The 24,277-nt window shown below is 40.8% G+C and overlaps 1 protein-coding gene across 1 annotated transcript in view; it reads right to left on the bottom strand.

The window, feature by feature from the left end:
- The window catches only part of osbpl10a (oxysterol binding protein-like 10a), an 80,335-nt gene that overhangs the window by 47,403 nt on the left and 8,655 nt on the right, over positions 1-24,277 (bottom strand). Inside the window, exons 2-4 of the mRNA XM_083982086.1 lie at positions 18,163-18,338; positions 7,952-8,031; positions 2,809-2,877 (exon numbers count right to left, since the gene is read on the bottom strand). Of these exons, the coding sequence (XP_083838212.1) occupies positions 2,809-2,877; positions 7,952-8,031; positions 18,163-18,338 (325 nt within the window). The remainder of the gene's footprint in view (positions 1-2,808; positions 2,878-7,951; positions 8,032-18,162; positions 18,339-24,277) is intronic.

Here is a 24,277-nt window from a genome sequence, read left to right as displayed (position 1 = left end):
TCATGTCAACTAAGAGCTGTGAGAATTTTCAGAGTCCTCCGTTCCTTCTCTGAGTTACGGGGGGGTCTGCGCAGCAGTATTTGTCCATATAATGGTTGTGAATGGACACCAGAGCTCTTCGTCCAAAAAGACACACCAAAAAACATCCAAATACCTCCATACTGCTCGTCTGTAATGTCCCTCTTGTATTGAAGCCCCGACATGAGAAATTGTTCCGCCGGTCAGTGCAAATCACGTGAGATTTGCACTTACACAGGCAGAGCAGTGAACTGAGACACTGGGAGCTTCCGCTACAAACAAGCTTAAAATATAGACTTATTTAATTTTTTTCGGAACAATTTCTCATGTCGGGGCTTCAATACAAGAGGGACATTACAGACGAGCAGTATGGAGGTATTTGGATGTTTTTTGGTGTGTCTTTTTGGACGAAGAGCTCTGGTGTCCATTCACAACCATTATATGGACAAATACTGCTGCGCAGACCCCCCCGTAACTCAGAGAAGGAACGGAGGACTCTGAAAATTCTCACAGCTCTTAGTTGACATGAGGGTGAGTAGATAATGAGTGAAATTTGAATTTTGGGTGAACTATCCCTTTAACAGTCCAACTCAAAGTCCACAGTTTGACTCTTTGTGCCCTTCCTGTCTTGATGTGTGAGCTCATGGTCACTGGCCTATTTATCAGGCTGCTAATCAAGTACATAACCAGCTGTGCCCACTGCCCCACTGAGCAGCCCTCCTCCCTGCATCCACATCAACAAAGATATCGCTGCTCATTCTGTTTAACTGCTTCAGTGTCTCCTTCACTTATGTCTCATCCGTGCATTTTAGTCTTTCCTACAGAGGATACAAGGACATATGAATGAAAAAGAAGCAAAAATCCAGTTTGTGTACTGCTGGGAGATTTTTTTCAATTCACCAACTTAAATGAAACAGCAGATGTTTTATTTTAATGCTCTCCAGCTTTTGTGTACACACACACTTCATCTCTCCCCTCTCTCTATCTCCCTCTGTCATGAGGTGTGTTTCCATTCATCTGGTTTGGTGTAGATTTGCATATAAAAAAAGCGTTTGCATTTGGCCGAGTTAGAAAATATAATCAGTGGAAGCAAAATTCAAAATGGAAACTGACTTAAAGGGATAGTTCACCCTAGAATGATTTTTCGCTCATTATCTACTCACCCTCATGTTGACTAAGGGCTGGAAGAATTTCCAGAGTCCACCGTCCCTTCTCTGAGTTACAGGGGGTCTTGGCGTCGCAGTGCATTTCAATGCATCGGTTGCAAAGGGACACCAGAGCTCTTCGTAAAAAAACACACACAAAAAAACATCCAAATACCTCCATGATGCTCGTATGTAATGTCCGTCTTGTGCTGAAGCCCCAAATTGCGTAATTGTCCCGAAAAAAATTAAATAAGTCTATATTTTAAGCTTGTTTGTAGCGGAAGCTTCTCGAAGCTCCTCTTCCTGGTCCGTCCAAATCTCGCGTGATTCGCAGTAACCGCACTGACGCCGGCGCAAATCACGCGAGATTTGGACGGACCAGGAAGAGAAGCTTCGAGAAGCTTCCGCTACAAACAAGCTTAAAATATAGACTTATTTAATTTTTTTTCGGGACAATTACGCAATTTGGGGCTTCAGCACAAGACGGACATTACATACGAGCATCATGGAGGTATTTGGATGTTTTTTTGTGTGTGTTTTTTTACGAAGAGCTCTGGTGTCCCTTTGCAACCGATGCATTGAAATGCACTGCGACGCCAAGACCCCCTGTAACTCAGAGAAGGGACGGTGGACTCTGGAAATTCTTCGTCAACATGAGGGTGAGTAGATAATGAGCGAAATATCATTCTAAGGTGAACTATCCCTTTAATAACTTTATGATGTAATATGTCAGGGGTTACAGTTGTTGAGGTTATAGTTTGACAACCAAGTTGACAACAGCACATCTTTTACATGTGTTCATTCATGTGTTTTCACGAATGTAAAAGTACTGCACTACTCTATAAATGCTGAGAAAACTCTCATGTCGACATACTCATACTTGTGCCTCTACCATATTAACTTCAAAATAAAAGTCCCTCTGAGCTAAGGTTGAGAAAGTATTTACTGCGCCCGTTATCGATCAGCAGCATGAGCTGCTGGTGCCCGCTTTACTTCAGTTCCTTATAAAAGGCATCAGAGGGGGGGGGGAAGAAATGAATCCCCGGCCGTTTTTTGTAATAAATAAATTCTGTGGCACCTTTTTTTGCCGAGGCGGCCTGAGATCAGAGATGTAGCAGAGTCTCCATCGCTGGCTGCCTCATCACCAGAGTAGCTACGATAATGATCCGAGGGGCAGACAGTGCAGCTCGAGGAAGGATTAGACCGCAGCAGTGGGTATAGTAAAAACAGCTGCTTCTGTAGAAATGCTCCACAGTCACCGAACAGGAACAAAACGTCCGCTCGGCTTCACGGGGCAAAAGGAAAAAGAAGGAGAGATAGACAGAGACCGTCTTCCTACTTTTACTTTTACTTGCTTATCCAATTTCCTCTCATCTTTTGATTGCTTTTCTCATCATGGCTGAGCAGAGTAATTGGACTTTGCCGTCGCCCCAGCTGTGCAGCGGTTTGAAGTGGTGGAGAGCTACATGTCGAATGAGCCAGCAATGAGGCAGCATAATGAGGCTGTAGTATTTAATTGTTTAAAAAGACACATGAAAGAGTGCTTTTTTTGGCAGCGCGAGACATAAAAGTTACATTAGAAGACCGCGTGACTTTGCTTTTCAGTTCTTGCTGTTTGAAGGTGAAACTTTGGTTGTTGACTTACCAGCACCTCCTGGCCTCCTCCTGCTCTCTCCACACTCAGGTGTTCATCTGAACCCTTCAGCTTTCTCACCTGAAATCACACACACAGGTACAGGCAAATTAAATCAGACACGCGAATGACTTCAAGGAGGAATATGACAGTTGTAATTACCTCCATAAAGGGGTCACTGAATGGTTTGACGAGTAGGAAAATGATGTGAATCATGTGTTTTCACTTTCACGGTCCTCGGATCTCAATACAGTTAAACTTAACCAGCGTTTTCCCCCACCATTTCTCTCTATCAATACAATTAATGTTGAAATGTCTTTTAGAGGAGCAGGGTATATTTAGTTTGTAGTTCCACAGAAACCCATACTACAATAATTCATCTTACACTTTTTACCTGAAGTGCTACCTCTTGGTCCAAGTGTCAGTACCAGTGGCGTAGCCAGAAAAAAGACATTGGGTGTGCACCTGCAAAGACTGGGTGTGCCAAATTTATTTTCAACAAACTGAGCGTTACACCTCCATAAATATTCAAAATAATGCATCTCTCCATTCCAGCATTATATGTTGTGTGCGTTCTCATCAGTAATAACAAACCATGTGTTATTCGCTCTCAACAAGCCATAGGCCTTTAACTAGTATCAGACACAGACTGCACATAATAACTTGGGCTTAACAGTCGCATCATAAGCCTGAGATCATACTTATCTTCTACTCTATATGCAACACTGAGTAAAAAAAAAAAAAGCTTAGTAACTGCTCTTATAGTCAACAATAGCAGGTCTTAACATTCACACATATAACGTGCTCAAATAAATCAATAACAAAGTCATAAAAAACACACTTTTGCGTGTCTGGTTAGCGCACGCACAATAGGTGATCTACTAAGAGTAACACGCTAAATGACAACACGCGCAAACCGCAGTATTTAAATGAGGGTTTTGCGCGTAATCGTTTCCGCCATGGAGAGTGTGGACAGAGATCTGGATGGATACAAACGCAGACTAAAAATTTGATCCGACGCATTAATAGAGAGAGGGACAAATAAATATTTTGTGGAGCTGCAGCATAAGAAACGTGGGAGATTATCTATGAGAAAGTAAAAATGTGGTTGGTAGAACAAGAAGAGAAGAGATGAAGTGAAGATGGGGAGATATAGGCCTATGCGGCAAAGAACAAAAGAAGATTTTAGTTTATAATAAATCCTCGGCAAACGAGGGAGAGCTGCTCTGGTCAGTGTTGAGCAGCATCTGAGCAGGTAACTGAGACCTGCTGTCATTCATTGAGCTGGAGGTGCGCGCTATGGCACAGAGCTCAGGTGGGACACTCAGGCCACACTCGGGTCTAAACGCCCTGACCAGAGGGATCACGGACGGAGTGAAGGCGGCGGTGACGTCTCTCAGCCCCGGTCCCAGAGCTGAGCAGCCAGGTACTGGAGAGGGAGGAGAGGAGAGGAGAGGAGCGCACTGGACGAGAGAGGTGCGGCATGCGTAACGGCGCTTAAATGACTTTAATCGCATGATCAACAAAGCTATTTAACCATCTAAACACAACTACTGGGCTTATCATTCATCACATATGATTATGTAACAGCTTGGCCTGATGGTTTTATATCGCAAAGCAGAAGAGGACAACGATATCGCTGCTTTCCTGTGCGCACTGCGCAGCTCTCAATTTAAAGGGCAAGACGGCGTGGCTTGGCCTTGAACTCGTTAATTATTCCATTAGTTCAGTTTCTCCGTGAGCCGGTGCAGGTGTCGCAACGCATCACCTGACGGCAATTTTTACAAATTTATTGACTGATCGATAACATGTTAGTATAGACTATAACAAAAACAAAAAATGCATCAAATTTTTGGGTGCTACGCCATTACTGGACTTTACATCATTTTATAACCTGATGCAATTAAATCTTACCAAAGAGTGGGATTGTTGTGTTCTAATAATATTTCTTTCCCCAAATTTCTGTAAAATAAAACAATAAGTTTTACACTCCTTTTCCATGTGAAAATACAGAAGGTTTAATTGAATGTATTTTTGGAAAAACAATAAAGTTCCCTTATTTTATGAGGTTTATCAACTAGTTAACAAACAAAACCACTAGCTGACACTAAAGATTAAAAGGTTAGTTGCGTGTCTTAAAAATTTAACCACCCATCTTATATGATGTGTGCAAATAGACTGGACAGAGCAGCAGAAAACAGCTGTTTATTCAAAGCAACTCAGTGCAACGAAACCTCTACGCATGAGCTTTACAACAGAGTTTAATCAACACCTCTGTGACAGGGTCGATAAAAACCGAGCGTTATAAGCTTCACAGAGCTAGGATTTACAGTAGAGCAGGTCAGCTGCACTGAACTATATACGATTCCACAGATGCTCGTAATAAAACTGGTAACTCGTGCATTATTTACTATGACAAACATCAGTGTTAATCTTAACTTTACATGGCAAGTCATCAAACGGACTTCAGAGGATAGAAACATAATTATAAGTCGCCAAACAACTTCAGCTTCACAGCTTTCACGGCTGCAGCAAAGATCACTGAAAGAAAACATGTTTTCACAGCTTCCGTGTACAAAGTCGACTTAAACAGCAAAAGTTTGCCGAATAAATAACAGCGTTTGGGATTATTTCTCTCCTTCATGTGCTGCTGATTTTCACATTGTCACAATCTGCAGTGGAGCTCCAGGAGAAGTCCTTTTAACAAGACTCATTCTCCACTGGATCAGGCGAATGAGGATACACCCCACAGAGATACCGTCACACGCACACACTTACACACATCAACTAATCCCTAAAAGCCCACGCTACAACCACTCCCCCACTCCCAAAAAAAGCACATGCCCAAATATTAATCCGTGAAACCCACATAAAAAAGAGACTAGTATTTGATAATGGTACAGTAGTTATATTACGCCCAACACAGTAATCTGTCAGAAATAAGCCCACAGAGATATGAAGAGGACATTGATGCCAAGAATCCACCAAAAAACCAGCAGCATGTTACGGTACGGTATTTGCCTAAATCGCTAAGTCTTCTGTCAATTGAAGTGCTGAAAATATTCTGAAATGAGTCAAGCAAGTGACGTTTTACATGACACACGTAAACTAAGATCTCAGTTTGGACAGATTTTGCATTTCATTATGCTTTTTTTTGTCCTCATGTTGTTGATTTTTAAAATAGGGAGCTCAAATATTGACTGATTTATTAATTAGGAGGCACTACTGTTTCTGTCTGCAGAAGCATAACATTTGTTTGGATGACATTTATTAACGTCTGTGACTGTGGATTTGCTGCGTTTGTGTTCATGGGGGAAAAAAATGAAAGGGCGTCAGAAAATGAAAGAAACCTCTGAATAGCACATGAAAGAGAAATAATGTGGTGTATTGAGACTAAAGTCCCCCCGTGAGTTGACTCAGTACTGTTGCTTTCATGTTAAAATATTTGAAAAGTCTTTGGACATTTGTTTCCGTTCTTTCATCTTTCCCCCTAAAAAATCCAAGTAGTAATTGGTGAATGCACAACCTAATATTGGGTTTCTGAAACCCAAGATCCCCCACGATATTAATAAAATATATCCAAAATAAAACATGGTTTCAATGTTTACAAGTGCAGGAGGCTGCTGCAAGACTTCATACAGGAAACAGCTCATTTTTGTGGGTCAAGATACTGAAACAGAATAAAATTTCCAAAATTCATCACTAAACTTGTATACCAGTATACGTATATTATCCCTCCTAAATTTCTAATTACTCAGTAACTTTTAAAGCCTACCATTAAAACTTGGGAGATGCCAGTTACGACCTGAGCATAGAGTAATATGGTAAGGCTCCTAGAAAATCTATCCATCATTTACTGTACAAATCTTGTTACCTGTTTTATGAACAAATGTGTGTTTAAGACATACGGTATGTAGTTATCACACAGTTTTCAAATTAAAAAAGTACCCAGTTATGTTAATCCAGCATAATGATGCTATTTTGTCGAATGTTATTAGTAGGCCTACAATATTTTGTAGCTTTTGTGAATAATATCTGTATAGATTAAAATCATCCTTTAAGCATTGCCTTTTACTTAGAGGTCATGTTATTTGCTTAAAGCAGAAGTAAGCGATCCAGTCGTTTTGGCTAACTTCCTGTCAGCCGATGGAGTTAGCAGTCCCCGCCCTCGTCCCTACGTCACCACATTCACGCGCATCCCTTGGCTGCACACACAGAGAGGACCGCCCCTTCATGCCGTTCTCTCTCCTCATTGGATAAAGGTTGTAGGATACAAGGAAAGTTTTCTCCTCAGCTTACAGCAGAGCAGAGTGACTGACAGAGCCGTGTTTCGGACCAAACACTCTATAAGTGATTGCCGTCGGAAGATATAACTATTTAAGACTTATATTAACACAAAAATTCTGCTTACTTCTGCTTTAACCTGTTTGTTTTTGTGAGTTAGTGGTCTGGTTGTTACCTACATTATTACCAACAATTATTAATCTCCAGAACTAGTTTGTACAGACACCAGATCTCCAGTAAGTTAGTGAACACTTAACCTTTTAAATGAGTTAAGTTTGAAATGAACAGGTAGTGAAAGTATCAGTCAAAAAAATGTGGAAAATCTAAAAAGAAATCTTCCCACAGATACTGGAGGGATAAATGGTTAAGCGAGATTTGTGAGATATTACAATTCTTTATTACAATTCTTCATTCATATTTAAAATAATAAAAACACACAAAAGAAATCCATCACCGTGCCACTCACTAAAGGCCAGTGGAATAAAATCAGAACAAAAGAAGACAGAGCCAGGACTTTTAAAGACTGTACGGAGGCTTTTCACCTGGTTGAGGTCCGTGCCACTGTGCACAGACTGGCAAAGTGTTTAACTCATGAACCTGAACTGAGTTGGATGAGAAACTGGCACAGTTACATTTATAAACAGACACACAGAAGGACGGGAATCTCCAGGGAAATGTCAAGGCTTTCCGCTCACTCCTCTTCCTGAGCAACATACGCTAAGAGCTTCAAGAGAGGTCATGTTTACAACTCCCTGTTACTGTCTCTCTCTCTGTGTGTGTGTGTGTGTGTGTGTGTGTGTGTGTGTGTGTGTGTGTGTGTGTGTGTGTGTGTGTGTGTGTGTGTGTGTGTGTGTGTGTGTGTGTGTGTTACCTTGGCACTGCTGTCAGAGTGACGTCTGGCACATGCTTGGAGCTGACTGATCCAGAACTGCTGCTCTTTGGCATCGGACGCTGAAAAACAACACAAGAAAGAACAAAAATAAATGAATATCTTTTCAAGAATCAACTTCCTGTGCACACAAGTCTCTGAGAATCAACAATAAATCTTCACGAGTTCACAGTTAGGTCAATAGGCAGTTATAGGGTAGTCGTCCGCCTTTAAGTGGCTCCACATCCACTGATGATTACTGATGGAAATTTCCAAAGTGCAATAACTCAAGTGAGTTTCTGCAAGTTTGAAGGATATATGTGAGATTTAATCTTTTTCTATGTTTTTAAAGGATAACAAAGTAAATGAATAACAAATAAAATATACCAAAACCGTGTAAAGAAAGCTTTTTAGATTTAATACTTGAACTTTTCAAGGTGAAATGTATCTGTCAAAGTCCAAGTAATTAAAAGTTTCCTTTGGTGTCTGATCCAAGTTCACAAAGCAGAGAAGGAGGTTTCTAGCTTTGAAGAGACTTGAAGGTCAGTATTTTTTAAAATCTTGGATACGGCCTTGGTCTGCACAAAAAATACCAGGTATTTGTAGCACAAAATAGAGAAATCAAATCAGCTGCAAACCCCTGTAAATCTCTTTATCAGCAATAACACAACAGTTGAATAAACGTGTCTGAACCAACAGAGTGAACAGTGTTTCGACTGTAAACATGGTCCACTAAGAGGCAAAGTAGCACGATATGAGGCTGACACTAAAAAACAAAGCAAAAAAAACAAAAAAAAACAGGTGTTCACGAACCCATACATGAAAATACAGAATTTAGGACAGGAGGTGGGTGAATGAGGTTTCAAGTGTGGTTTTATTTCTGCCTCTCCAGCCAACAGTCTAGAGAGGCGAGAGCTGCCAGAGTTAAATGAGAAGATCGATAGCACTCTCACGTCTGTCAGTTCAACAGCAGCTGTAGCCTGGGTTTGCCCAGTGGAAACAAAATCTTACACACAGCTTCTCTAAGGCTCACCAGCTAACCATTTGTTCAGATGCCTGTTTAATCTCGACAAAACCTGAAGTGTAAATATGACGAATTAGCCCAGAGCTAACTGGCTGCTGGATCTAAAATTAGCTTCTTATTTACTCTACAAACAGGAGGGGGGGGCATCAACTGTCTTGTCCAACCTGAGGCAAGAACTTGAATAAACTTACAGTCAGTTGGTGGACACACCTCTGTCCAACGTTAGACACACAAAGTGCAAACAGTTCCTTTAAAAGGCAAACGATGGAGCCCACACCCAATGTTTCCTACGGTGGCCCGGAGAGCTCAAAAGCCAGAAACATGCACTTCCACTGTGTTGTAGCTACAGAGTGATCAGGGTTCCTACACATTTGACATTTCCAAATTCCATACTTTTTCCAGACACTAATTTCCAGACTTCTCGGTAAAAGAAATTAAATAATTTGTGATATTTAAGTAAATAGATGTGCATAATATAAAAAAAGCATGCAATTTATCTTGTTTTCATTATTCTGAATGTGTATGCCATTATGCAACCAAATAGTTTCCAGGAGATTGTAGCTAGGTACAATAGCACATACAAAATAGTTAACTCAAATAACTTCAGATAAGACCAAACCAAGATAAGATAAATAAAATAAATATATTTCCATACAATAGTTTCAATTTTCCATACTTTTCCAGACCTGGAAATGTATAAAATCAAATTCAATACTTTTCCATACTTTCCATACTTGTGTAGGAACCCTGAGTGATGTAACTTATTGTCCAGATCATTTCCATTCAAGCATGATGATAGGAGTTAAACACATGAGTACCACATGAGTAAACAGAGAGCAACACAATTATGACATCATGCCTCGTGGGCCACCGTAGTGTCGGCCTGAATTTGCCATTTAAAGAAATTTGACTTTTGTATGGACAAACTGTGACGAGGGTTGCATCTGACTGGGACACTCGGTGAAGACGAGCTGCCAGGTGCCAGTGATCTCATTTGCAGCCAAAACCAGCTTTTCGGCAGTGCACCTGACCACTTGATCCTGTTCCCCTCAGAGCGATGAGGGCCGCTGTCACACCTGACCCTCTTCATTTTTGTCCCAGGCACCAAATTGAACATTCGGTATTCAAGATATAGCAGCAATTCATTTGGCCCATTCGTAAGTGGCACAGGATGCAGCGTGATGCTCTCTGACTGCTTGTGGTTTTCCCTTTGGCACAGAGACCTGCTATCTGAACACAAATAGCCGGTTGAAGCCCAGACTTGATGACTAACACAGCGTGCCGCGGGCCTCCTGTCGGAGGAGATGCTGACTGTCTGCTTGTGCTGACCTGCTGCAGGTCAAATGAGAAAATAATATCCATCTGATCCCATTTCACTGACTAATTATTATCTGGAACAACGTCTTTGACAGGCCTGATAACACTGAGTTCAGGCTGTAGGTCAATCCCAACTGGAGCATCAACAGCAGAAAAACAACGGACTGAAAGCTTGTTGATGATTGCACCTTATTTCTAATGAGGAAAGATACAGCAACTGGGGATCTGTCAACAACTCTCAGACGTGCAGTGTTATTATTTTATAATATATACATAGTTTATATGACATTTACTTATCTATCACTTAGCCTTATAGCTGCAATAGCGAAGCAGTGTGATGATACTCAAACAAGTTCTTGAGGTATAATCCTTTTTTCTACGACTTCTAACTGCGTTCACAGAGGTTTATCTGTGATGAACATCAAAGATAATGATATCCTCAGGAAATGACATTAATATAAAAAAAAAAAATACCAATCACGTCCAGATTTTTGAGATTGTGTATCTATTGATCTCACTGATAAGCTGTCAGACTACAATAATTAAACCATCATTTTTAGACCATTTGCATGCACCTGCTTCTTTTACCATACACAGTCGCCTATGTTTGCCTCATGTCTCTCGCTTCTCTCCCCTGCAACTCCCATCAAACCTCCATGATATACTACTGTATAGACAAATATTGTGTGGGAATAAATAAACTGTCCTCACAGTAAAAGACCCAATTCATAACAACTCTCGCCTGCCCAGTTAAAGAAAGGAGCATCGTTGAGTGGATAAGTACACAATTGGAAAAAACAAGTTTCACTCCTTTTAGCAACAAATTCTCTCTCCTTTTTCTGTTATTCAGTAAATTGATCTTCTTAGAGTTTTTGTGAGGAGGTATGAAACTACCTCTGTCACTTTTCCCATGTATAACCATACACAACACCATGAGCGCTTTCGGGGAGAGACAGCTCAAATGCGTGCAATGTAATATAATTTTCAAGACTGTGTGAACCTCATATGTCAGATAACCTGTTTCTCTAAATCCCAGACTGAAACCACTAAATTAAATTCAACTCAGAGAGGCTCTCAGACATTTTTCATTTAAGGTCCTATTTTGTCTCTTGATTTCCCAAATTTTAATCTGCAGAAAAGCTTTAAATATGAAAATGAATGCAGGACCCTCCTTATTAGTGACTAGCTAATGAGGATGGATTGCTTCATTAGATCTGTAAAAAATTGCATCATCGAAATAAAGCTTTTAGATTGGGTTTTTTTTTTCTTCCATTTTTTTTATTATGAAACATGTAAAGTGTTTTTTGACCTGCTGATGGAGGTTATTCTTGAGCGCACGGAGAATTCAATTTGCACTTGTCAATCATCGCACTGCCGACAACTGCCTGAACACCTATAAGGGTCCTTTTTAAGAGAAGAGGCAACTCTGAGAAAATGAGACCAAACTCTTGACGAGTGCGGCATCTCCCACTGGGAGTGGCCGCTCATCTCTCTGCGGGAAAAACGGAGCATTCACACAGAAACACCTGTACCGAGCCGTCTCTCTCTCTCTCTCTCTCTCTCACTCTCTCTGTGCCACAAAATACCCAGTAACAACCTCTCCACTTTCTTCTGGTTGTCATCATCCACAGAAATCACTCACTCAAAACGCCGCCACTTACCCTGAGAGTGAGCGAGCATCTAAATATGATATTTTCTCTGTGATGAGCAGAAGCCTGGCTGTGATTAAAGATAATTAGTTTTTCTGTATTGAGGAGAGCAGCTATGCTAATATGCACCTGCTCATACGGTGACGCAAGAGATATATACACGCTACTTATCCAGGAGCAGGACATGCTGTTCTCATTCAGGGTGAATACTATGATACTGATGAAAAATTCAAAGCTGGTTTTGTGTCACAAGAGACTTGGGAGGTGACACGCTGACACTTCTACTCGTTTGATGAATGCACTGGAAACCGAGGGGACTAAACGATGAAATGAGAAACTGGTCCGTCTGCCTATTTAAAATGACTAACAATAGACACCCGTCCTGGTCTGTGCCTCTTATTTAAATGGCAATATCTATCCCAGATAGACGGCTGAACAATATCTGAACATCACTGAGAGGGAGGGGGAGAGAGAGAGAGAGAGAGAGAGAGAGAGAGAGAGAGAGAGAGAGAGAGAGAGAGAGAGAGAGAGAGAGAGAGAGAGAGAGAGGGAGAGGGAGAGGAAACTCCATCCCAGTCAATCACAGCTCCACCATCACTGTCTAATTACACCCATTTTAATTACAGCGCTGTGAAAGATGTTATTGGTTATGATAATGGTGAGTCTGAGGATTAATGCGTGGACCAGCAGTCAGATTTGATTAAGGCGCTGATAGATATTATGAGCGAGCCACTTTAAACGTATATGTCATGAAAATGGACGGGCTGACAGGCAGGAGAGAGGTTAGAAAAATGGCCGGCCACTTACAATAACCAGCATTTTCTTGTCAAAATGACACAATACTGTTCGTTCCCTGTGATTATCCTAGCTAAGGCCATAACACTATATTATATGCTAAAGGAAAATTAGCTGTAATTTCAGGTTTTTACCTCAATTGCCTTTGCATAGCTTTTATTCACTCATGATGTGCCTCCCCTCAACGTGTCGCTCATTTGTATCTTTAATACGAAATAGCAAAGGAGCTAAATGTCATATTTTAGCAGAATATACGTTATTTTACTGAATTGTGTGAATGGCTGCTAAGAAAAATTACAGCTCTGTGAATTTCATGGATTGGGGATTGTTGATAATTTCAGTTATTTTGTTTCAGAGAAAGACCATGTTTTTATTCCTGGTGTGGTTCAAATGTAGTGAAATATTAGTGAAAATACCAACAAAAACTTTGGTTCCAATCAAAATTCTGATATTTAAAAAAAAAAAAAAAAGAAGAAGCTCAAAATGTATTTGAATGAATAGTTTTGCAAAAGATTCTGATCTGCTTTCTTACCAAAAGCTATAGGTGAAAAAATCAATGGTTTTCATTTCTGTATATTAACTATGAAACCATAGCCATGCAGCAGCCGATTAGCATTGCCGAGGATTAACACAGAATCAAAACAACCACCAGATTTTGTTTCCTTTAGCCAGAGCCAGATTGACTATTCCAATATTTCCAAGATAAGCTAATCATCTACTGCTCTAATTAATATTCAATGCAAGAATATTGAAATGGTATCAGATTCATCTCTTAGCAAGGTAAAAACTATTCCTTCTTTAAATACAATGTATGTTTTGACATTCATAGCTCACTATAACGTCGCCCATCTCTAAACCATATGACAACAGATAATAAACAACAATAACAGACAATGAACTACCAAGTGCTCAGACAGAGAAAGTTGCTGTTGATAATCACAGTAACAGAGGTCATCAGAAATACGTTGGTAGATTTGTATTGTAATGTAATGTATTGACAGGTTTATACTGATCAATGAAGCGGACAGATTCCTGCATCAAAACAAATACTAAATAAATACTGTGTTTTAATCACTGTGACGCACCATAGAGATTGTGTCAGGCATCTTAATCCACTCTGCTGAACACAACTTGACCCTTCCACTGGCCGACCGTCTCACTGAAACCTCATGTGATAAATAGCTTAATTTGCCATCCGAGCATTCAGACATGATTAAATTCCCGCCGCTCTTCACCTCTGTTCAGCAGCACAACACAGACCCTGCAGTCTCCTCATATCTGATAAAGCATACTCCCGTAATATCCCTTTCGCTTTAGCTAATTACACTGTGCTCCTTTGGTTCAGAGCCAGAAAGACCCTCGGGCTGCTTTACAGCTGTGGTTCATGTCACATGTAATGGAGCAAATGAGACATTTTTTCAGAGCTACAACTGTAACAACTGTTACATAGGAGGTGGCGACAAAGAAACCAGAACTTCAGACAACGTGTATTATGAATAAATACCGTATATGTGATTTAAATGTTATATTCTTAATAAAATGAATCTACTTGACTTAGTGGATGATAAATTACGATACAGTTGGCTATAATGCTTTCTATGATAAAAGCATTATAGACACGGCTGCAGTAAGCTTTCTAATCTCCTCCACTTCCCTTGATTGTTTATCAATACTATAATGGTGTGTTATCATGTTACACAAATGTGTTCACAAATTATTCATCTATCATTTCCACTGTCAACCATGGACCTTATAACTATTATAATACTCCTATAAATAGTATTCTGTCTCTATCCCCATTGTCTTTTACAGTATTATCTTGATTGAGTTTGATTTTTGAAAAGATAAATGATTTTTATTTACATTTAAGATAGTTTCTTCTCTTGTCTGTTGGATTCCCAACAAGGTGCATTTAGCTCCAACAATTCAACAGCTTGAAGTTTTTCTGAGAGGCAAAATCTGATGTGAAAAAAGCCAACGGATCACCTGTGCTGCTTGTCAGACCGAGATGTTCTGAGTGTCAGGTTTAAAAGCTGGCGACTTGGATGAGCAGTCTAGCATTATAATCATCTGGATTTCCTGAGTTTTGACGGTTGGAGGACTCAATTTATTCGTCTTCTGATGAATTAATCAAACTGAAAAATTGAGAGTGACATATCTATAACCTGGCTTTGTGGTATAGTCTCTGCATCAGCTATGGGTTCTGTGTATCCTGTATCTTCTTACTCCAGCTATAGCGATAAAGGGAAACTTGTTCAAAAGCGCCTTGTGAAACGGCGTCAACATGAGAATAAAGATGACATTTAAAGCCTTGGACAGTGTCCGTCTGTGAAACGATACGCAGCTCACAAACTAGTGGAAACCAAGTGAACTTTAATGTCACCCCTTTTCCCCGTCAGGGAAGGTACTTTTTAGTAGTTCCCATGGTAACCAGGTCAGAGCGTATCGGCTAATCTTAATCACAGACTGTTGAAGACTCACACACGAGCCACATTGTCCCCCGCTGTTTAGGCAAATTGGAGTTCAAGAGTAGAAATTTTACCACTCCACTGCAGCTATTTCCAGATTATGAACATCGTTGCTGTTGTTGGGTGTAGTTGTGGGTCTTGGCACCAGTTAAATCTCAAAACAGTGTAGGATTTGTTTGACTGGGCCATATCAGATTTAAAAAAATAAATACAAAATCTTTTAGCATTCTTCAACTTTCCTGATGTTTGTTGAAATGTTCCCGAGGTGCTGGAAATGGAAATACCTCCGTCTGTGAGTTGCCTCAGCCCAACTCTTCCCTCTCTGTGGGATCATTGTTTCCTCTCAGCTTAATACACATGGATCACTGAGTTATTCAGGGAATATAGGCCAAGTTATTCTGATATGCCCCCCCTCAAGACTTTCAGGGGACATTCCAGTGGCTCAAGTGGAGCAACAGTAAAAAGGAGTCTCTCTTGCATCAGTGGATACAGGTCACTGAAAGCAGAGGCCTTCAGCACAGTGACCAGCTGCAGGCCCTTTGTCTGGCACTGGGTCTTAAAGAGACATCACACATTTAGAGCAGATGATTTTTCCTTGGAAATATGATATCTGTTGTGTTGGGTTAGGGAGAGATTCTCAAATAGACGAAACGGTTGCCATTATCGTCAATATAGCTGCCAAGTATGATACATTTTTGTACATTATTTTGGCTGTCGAGCATGTCCGGTATTTCTGAAAGCTTTTCAGCACTATTTTAAAAAAAATGTTACTGTAATTTTTTTTTGTTTGCTTGATCCTATAATGGCAAGGCTAAAATAAGTATTAATGACCATAAAACTGAACTTAATTTAAGATTCATTAATTGTTTCAATGATTCATATTTTGATATTATTTAGATTATTTTGTCGAAAGGCTGACATATACTGTACAACAGACAAAAGTAGTAAACCTTCTCACTTAAGAGGTCAGAAGCAGCAAATGTATTATATATAATGTTCTCAAAACCACATATCTTGGCTAAATCCTTCAGCATGTTCAGCAGCAAGTCGATAAATGTGTCTTTGTCTTGTTCGATGCAAAGCAAAGTGTGAATTGCTATTCTGCCCTACAAAGCAAAAAGGCAGTAACTGCATTTTTGGTCGAAAATGAGTTATAATCATTTTCATGACATTCAAGGCATCCTTTGTTATGTGACAAAATATCTTATCTCAAATGTGTGTCGTTTTGGAAAAAAATGGTAGTCGTTTTTACAGTAACTGCAAAAAGCCCTAGTGAAACAAAGCAAGAAGGCAGTTACTACCGTTACTCTGTCAGTTACTGTACTTTTGCTTTGTTTTACTTACAACCGTGTTGCCGCAGAGTGAAGTTACTGTTTCCATGTATCCCATACCCGGTTTCCTCTTCTGAATATAAAAATATATTTATGATTTCCGATATTTCCTCATTATCATTACTCAATCAAAATCATTTAGTTCTGCCCTGTTGAATTGGAGTTAGCCTAACTTGCCTATATTGCTTCAAAGTGAAGTTGACAGTGCTTTAAAGTTAATGTGATTTGTTGTAGATATAGGCGATACATTAGATAAACACACCCAGATACACATTAATCTAATATTCACACATAAGAATGTGGTACTATTCAAAATAAATTGTCCTAATTTGGGCCTTGATACAGTTTAGGAATGTGAGACACTTTAAGCAGCAATTTCAGCACCAGAATTTTGGGGTGGAAATTATTGGCCTAAAATGGTCAGACTACTTTGGGTTTGGTATATCCATGTTCAGGGAAACAAATGGTTCCAATTAGTCCAAATACAGTGTATCTAACACACCTAGAGCACAAGTTGTGACAGAATAGTTTTTGAAGAATTTGCAGTTACTGCCTTTTTGCTTGGCAAATGTGAGAATTAATATATACAAAGAATAAGCTAATACAAAGTAATAAAACTGCCTCATGTCCAATAATCTACCTACAACTACTTAGGCTGGACAACAGGATAACTTTAAAGTCATTTTTCTCAGTTCAGAACTCTGCGTAGTTACTGCCTTTTTGCTTTGTAGGGCAGTATTGCTAATATGAATTTTCTGTGGTTTCACTGTGGAAAAAGTCTTTCATACTAAATATAAAACATTGTCATAAACGTTGTCAGTTGTTCATACACATAAATTGACTGGAGCAAGTTAAAGCAGATATCAGTGGAATGTTTTTGTTAATATAAGTCCTAAATAGTCCTATTTTCCGTCAGCAATCACTTACATGAAGTATTTCAGCCTAAACACGAGTCTCTCCGTCACTCTGCTCTGCTGTAACCCGAGGAGAAAATTTTCCTTGTGGGATACAAGTGTTATCCAATGAGGAGAGAGAACGGCATGAAGGGCTGTGTGTGCAGCCAAGGGATGCGCGTGAATGTGGTGACGTAGCACGAGGACCAATTGATGCCTGACAAGGGCGGGGGCTGCTAACTCATGGTGCGTTCAAAGAAACTCGTACTTTGTGTTTTTCCTTCCTGTGAAGTCATACCAGTTCGATCTGGTACGAGTTCACGGGTCGGAAGTTACGAGTGGCCGTTATAGGGAACTTTCACAGACAACAGGATGGTAAAAACACGAGCTACGGGTTACCTGGAACGCTACCAAGTCGTAGTTGTGACTTGAAGCTGTAACTTACGGTTTCAAAAGCCTGCCTTGAACGCAGCATTAGCCGAAACGGCCGTGAAGCTGATATCTGCTTTAAACACTGCAGGTTCAATTATCCAGTGCTGTTCATAACCAGCTGTGCAACACATTCACACATACTGGACAGAACAAAACTCATTCATAACACCCCAGCATGTACACCGCACTCTAATTGACTCCAACATAAAACACACACACACACACACACACACACACACACACACTCCCCTCTGTGTTTGTCCTTTGCCATATACGGGCAGCCTGAGGCCAGCATGAGGTCATACCTCTGAGTTTGTACAGCTCTCCATTGACAGAGTTTACAATGAACATGTGCGGAGCCTCGTCGCTCGGGGTTACAGAGGCACCGATCAGGGGCAGGGACCCACGGGGCTTCTGGCTCTTTCCCTGCTCGTTGACGAAGTACTGCAGCTGTCCCAACTCTGGATCCAACACAAAGTACCTGCATGGAAGGAAATCAGACACAGAGAGAGGGGAAGTTAAGAAAGTAATGACCCATATAGACGGAGAGGGAAATAGAAGAAGCACCGTTAATGTTATCATCTTTTTTTTGCTTTATGTTTTCATTATGCCTTGACTTTTTTTCCCCCTTATTGCACAAACTTTTCAGGATGGAGGAGAGAGAGGAGGAGGAGGAGGAGGAGGAGGGCTTTGAGCGAGTGTGAGATGCTGCTGCCATAAAAACACACAACGCCTTTAAATTTCTCACCTCCCATCCGGCGGAGCCTGCAGGATGTTATTTACCACGCAGCTCTGTTCACGCAAGATTTGTTAAAAATACTCCCGCGTGCACATTAAGGCCCGCTTCTCCACCAACATCGTCCTGGCACGCTCTCTTCCAAATCACTCAAGGTGGCGATTAGCGCGGTCATCTTTAGCAGAACGCACAGCAGCTCCAGGCGTGGAAATTAAACCCCACATTTCCCCCCCCCCTCTTTGTGATTAATGAATCACATTCAATCACTGCATAATTGAATCTCTGCCTGGCTCATCGCTGGCTGGAAGACTCAAAACCAGCCAGACCGGCTAACACACACACACACACACACACACAGAAAGAAAGAGAAAGAGATAAAGCCTGAAGCATTTCATTTCCTGCGGCCAATAAGGATTCTGCATGACATTCAAGAAACCGGCCTGTCTGCTCTGCTTAGCACCGGCTGCTCTGGTTCTGCAGGTCAGCGCAGGCCGGAGCGGCACCGGCTGGCTCTGGCTAACCTTTCGCCGTTTGTGCACCGTGGGCCTGAGGTAGCAGCGGTCGTCTTTGTTTGTGTCTCCTGGTTTTCCTGGTCTCCTATTTTTTTCCTGCAAGAGTCACCATTTTAAACAAATCAATGTTCTCTCCCTCTCTCCCTCTCTCTCTCTCCCTCCACTCGTGATTACAGAAGCTCCAGTTATCGATCAGCTGCCTCCATCGAGCGGAGACGCAGCTGTTGCTTCCTCCCATCGCCACATCACGCCTGCAGTGATATTTGAAGAGACTGCGAGGTGTCACCTGTCCACCCCCAGCATCTCTCAGGTGCAATGTTTTTAAATAGATGTCTCACATATTTTCAAAGAGCAATCTGCCCTCATGCTGTCGTCTCACTACCACACGCTATACCACCTCGGCTGATTCATCCAGCTCGACAGTTGCGCTGTTTGTCTGCAGAAACACGGAGCCTACGACGTCCACACACAAAACATGCTTTTTCTCTTTCAGCCAATACTTCACTTAACTTTTTGTCTTTCATGCTGACTCTCTCACTTCTGATCTACTGACTGTCTGCCACACATTTGTTTGAGTTAGATTTATATAAATTCGTGTTTTTCTTTGGTTTAACTCTTTGTGTAACTTACATACAGTATGTTTTCACTATTAGTCAAACTATCAGTTTACACCAAATAAATTAGGCAATAAAAATTCAAATAAAATGGTGCCTGTAGTCAAAAATAGATGACAAAAAAAAGTGGTGTTTTCTACTTCTGCTTACTTGAAAGAAAAGGGGCTCTTCTCAGACTATGTTTTCCTTTTTTTTTTATTACAGCATTTCCCCTACTCATTAAAACATCGTTGACATGACTGAACGCAGCATCGAGCAGTGGAAACGTGAGTTTATTTACTATTAAGTTGTTACTCTGAATTGTGTCAGTGGAGTTTTCGCTGTTTTGGTCACTCTGTCTTTCTCTACGGAGCTCCCCCTACAGTTTTGAAGTGCATTTTTCACTGTCGTAAAAAAACTCACAGCTAACCCTCCTCCCTGGCAATGTGCATTTGGTTCCAATGAAGCCACCTAGAAGGCAATCCGTTGTGCGATGTCTACCAAGGTGGGCAACGTTAACAAGAGATTACGGATTACCGGGCCTGTTTGTGCCGTGGTGCCGTAAAGCACTGGGGGCACTGATCTTGTGAAGGTTGGTTTTCGGCTAAGAGACGTTAGGTGGAAGGAAGAGAGCCTTTATTCTCCCCGTAACAAGTCATTTAACCATCACAAGTACTCCTAAGCTGTTTAATTAAGGTAAAAAAAAAATTCACAGTTCCTCTTTAACAAGGAAAAAACAGGAGAAACCTCAGGGTGAACAACAGAGGAGGGATCCCTCACCCAGGACGGGCAGAGATGCAATAGATGTTGGATACAGACAGGAAGACAGTTTACAACATGGAATATGGGAAAATATGGCAGTAGTTAGCAGCACTGATTGTGATTAGACTGCGTCCTTTCAGATTTTAATGCATCAGGGATGCAGGACACATAACTAACTACATCACTTGAATATCAAACTATAACACTGACTGAAACATTTATGATAAGAAATGACATCCGAGTGTGGATGGATTCAGTCTTCAAACATGCACAGGTTATGAGGACAGAGAGCTCCTCACATTACTGTGGGCATTTTCCCATGAACCTTCTCGAGTTCCCTGGAGAGGATGCAGTGAATACTGCTGTCTGAAAATTGATCCTCACTCACAGTCGTGCCCCCCTTCCACCAGGAGAGCTGGTGATTTATGTTGACCACAGCCAACCAGAGAACAATCTGCCTGCGTCAGTTTTTATGCACCTCTATCTCTTTCTCTCTTTCACACACACACACACACATACTGCGCCGTGTATGAAGTCTTATCTCGTGTTCAGTCAGCAGAGTGGAGGCTTTTACCGTCGACCCCTCCAGCCACTTTCCCCTTTGCAGCTCAACCTCAGTGCAGACCTTTAGCATGATGGATGGTGCAGGATAACAACAAACCGATGCTGACATTACACGATCGGGGGGAGGCCGCGCACTCTCTGGGCTCCAGGTGAACTTTTAACGTTCGGGGAGCAGGAGGCTGCAGCGGATTGGAGGAAAATGAAACACAATGACGGACTGAATGAACATCAACGTCCGGCAGCAACATCCCTGCGTTTGTTACACCACCTAAAAGCCTCGCTGAGCAAGTTCTCACCTAGAAAGAGTCAATTTAAGTTAACACCATGTCCAGTGAAGCTGCATCAAGACGTCACGAAAGACTGAGCTGGATTAAGTCAACAAGCATCAACAGCGTACGTGTAACATCACAATTATGCACTACAGCTCAAATCTCAAAAAGCAAGCGCATAGTTTTACTGGATTATTTGGTGATGCAACTTCTCTATTTCTACTGTTTATGTCTGAATCATCATAGGAAAGATAAAACGACTGTTGTGATCATCCTATCTTGTAGTTTTAACAAACCACTGTGCAGCTTTTGTTGTTTTTTTTTACCACTGAAAAACCTTCTCAACTGTGTTCGTCTAATTGGATTTACTTGGTTCTGTTTCATCATGTCTCAGTGGTAACTAAGGCAACACTCCCTCACCAACACAGCACTTTGTCATGTTTTAAAGCAGGGCTGTTGGTGAAACTGACTTTTTGTGCCATCTGACATTTTATACACTAAAAAAAAAAAGAAAATCTTATTAGTATCTTATCTTATTGCAGCCTGTTTTAAATGCTAAGCATCCTTCATGGCAGACTGCAGATATCAATAATTCATATCATATTATGAACTGCTAAGAGGTTTTAAATAGTTATAAACAACTATAGGTTAATTTTTCACCCTGGGATGAATAAAGTGTCTCTATCTCTATTTATTTATAAACATCTCAAACATAAATATCTGCACAGAAACATTTAAGTTTCTTTTTTTTCCCAGGCAAAGAAAAGTGAAATGTGTTTTCAGTGGCTTTTCTGGTTTTTCATCAGCAGCAGCTGAAATGTAACAACAAAGAGCTACAAATACATTTTTGCTGATATCATTCAAATAAACCATAACAATATTAACACTGTAAAAAAAAAAAAAAAAAAGAGCTTAGTCAAGGATTTGTCCACATCAACAGAAACACAGCTTTTTTTTCGAATGGCATTAACACTGTGGGTTATCGCTCGTCAGCAGAATTTGTATCTCGTCCCTGATCTTTTATCAATTCATTCTCAAAAATGCCCAGAGGAAAGAAGATGCATCAGAACAGGAGCAAAGTAGTAGATCACACGAGTTATTGGAAGCAGATTGACAGACACCTGTTCAGTAATACATCTTTGACAATACAGTGTACAGCTATAGAGTAACCTATAGGCCTACTAAGGCAAGGCTTTTTTGCAGTTTTGGTCACTTTGTTTTTTTACTGTCATAAAAAACTCACCGCTAACCCTCCTCCCTTCCCCCTGGCAATGTGCATTTAAACAGGTTAACCTGTTTAAAATATGTTTGTGGCCGATCTGGTTGGTTTTTAAACCACCAACTTCTCAGTAGAGTCTCAGGCTGTTAGATGCTGCACTTACTGCACATTTATTTGGAAACCTCTGACATTTGGTTCTGAGGTTATGGTTTTGACTGACTTGAGGAGATGGTACTTCTCAGTAGATTCAGCACAGTGAGTGTTCTTTTATTAAAACCGAATGATCAGATTCAATTTGAGAAATTTACTTGTCCAAAATATTGAAAACAGACTAATAAGAACGCAACTTGCATAAATACATTTTTATTTGCTTCAGACCAGATCTGACAGCCGGAATAAGCTGTCAAAATGCAGTCGACCCAAACAGACCCTAATAAAGAGAGAGAGAGAGAGAGAGAGAGAGAGAGAGAGAGAGAGAGAGAGAACCAACACTGGCAGCAGCGTGATGCAATGAAAAAGCGACTGTGGTTGAAAAGAGCTGCAATGTAACAAAATCCAAAGAATAAATGTTAAGTTATAGAAATTTACCTTTAAACTTCAAATATCTGTTTATCATAAGAAGTGAAATTTTTGTTTGCACCTCCTGCACTAACAATAAAGCGTCATCCTACAGCCGGCTGGACTGTAAACACTAAATATATCGTCAGAATATCAGAACAGAAGCTTGGAGAGACCTACTGACACATGGCAGTAAAACAGGACCCTACTCAACCCGATTAGACTGAAAACGACCTGAACCCCGTCCAAACTCGGGTACTTGGCCACTACTACTGAGTGGACTCATAAATAAATGGACCTGAAATTCAATTTTAGCCTAACAAATGAAGCTCCTGCAGGATCAAGTCTCAGCTTTGATCAAAATGAAAAATTTGATCTGAAAGTGTATGTTTGTACACTTCTGTACCATTTTACACACTTCTCTGTTGTTATTTGTTCTTGTATGTCCTTTTTAAAAATGAAAATCCAATAAAGATATTGTGAAAAAAAAAGTGGGCCTGACATCTAACTCCTGACACCAGAAAACCAGCGCGACCATCTCAAGGTCCATGCTTTTAATTACACATCAGACTATAGTTTGAACATTAGCAGTTTGACTAAGAGTGAGAAAATGCAATGTGTTGATGAAGACTAGCCGATTAAAAGCTCCGGAGCAAATGAAGAGGACCCTGACCTCAGATCGTTTGTTAACATCTACAAAAACCTTTCTTTTGTTTTTCTACCAGCAAAAACAAATTAACATGAAGCCAAGCTAACACTCTTGAGTTTTCCCTCTCTGCTCCGCCACAGAGACACCCACCAGAGCCGCATTACCCCGACAAACAGCTTTGATCAGAGAAGCAGAGCAGTGCTCCTTTCCACTGAGGAGCACAACTGCAAAGAAATGATTCATCCCTCACTGTCCTCCCCAGCCCCGCTGCACGCTCAGGAAATTTAGAAATCTACACATGTAGAATAAAAAATCCTAACAGCCCCATAATCATACAGTGAGCTACAGAGGACGGGGGGGGGGGGGGGGGGGGGGGGGGGGGCTTCTGCGATCCGCATGCAAATAATAACAGTCATTAGGTTAAGTCGATGAAAACCAGATTAAAACATTAACAACCGAGCGATATCTCCTGCATGAAAAGTTGCACGTCAGGCCTCGCTTGGCGCTGCAGTTTTAAAATGAATCTCAATCTTTTTGTTTTGTTTTGCTTTGTTTTTT

The sequence above is a fragment of the Trachurus trachurus genome, assembly GCF_905171665.1.
Source record: "Trachurus trachurus genome assembly, chromosome: 11".
NCBI classification, from domain to species: domain Eukaryota; kingdom Metazoa; phylum Chordata; class Actinopteri; order Carangiformes; family Carangidae; genus Trachurus; species Trachurus trachurus.
The sequence above is the reverse complement of the archived record's forward strand: the minus strand, read 5'-3'. Positions and strand labels throughout refer to the sequence as shown.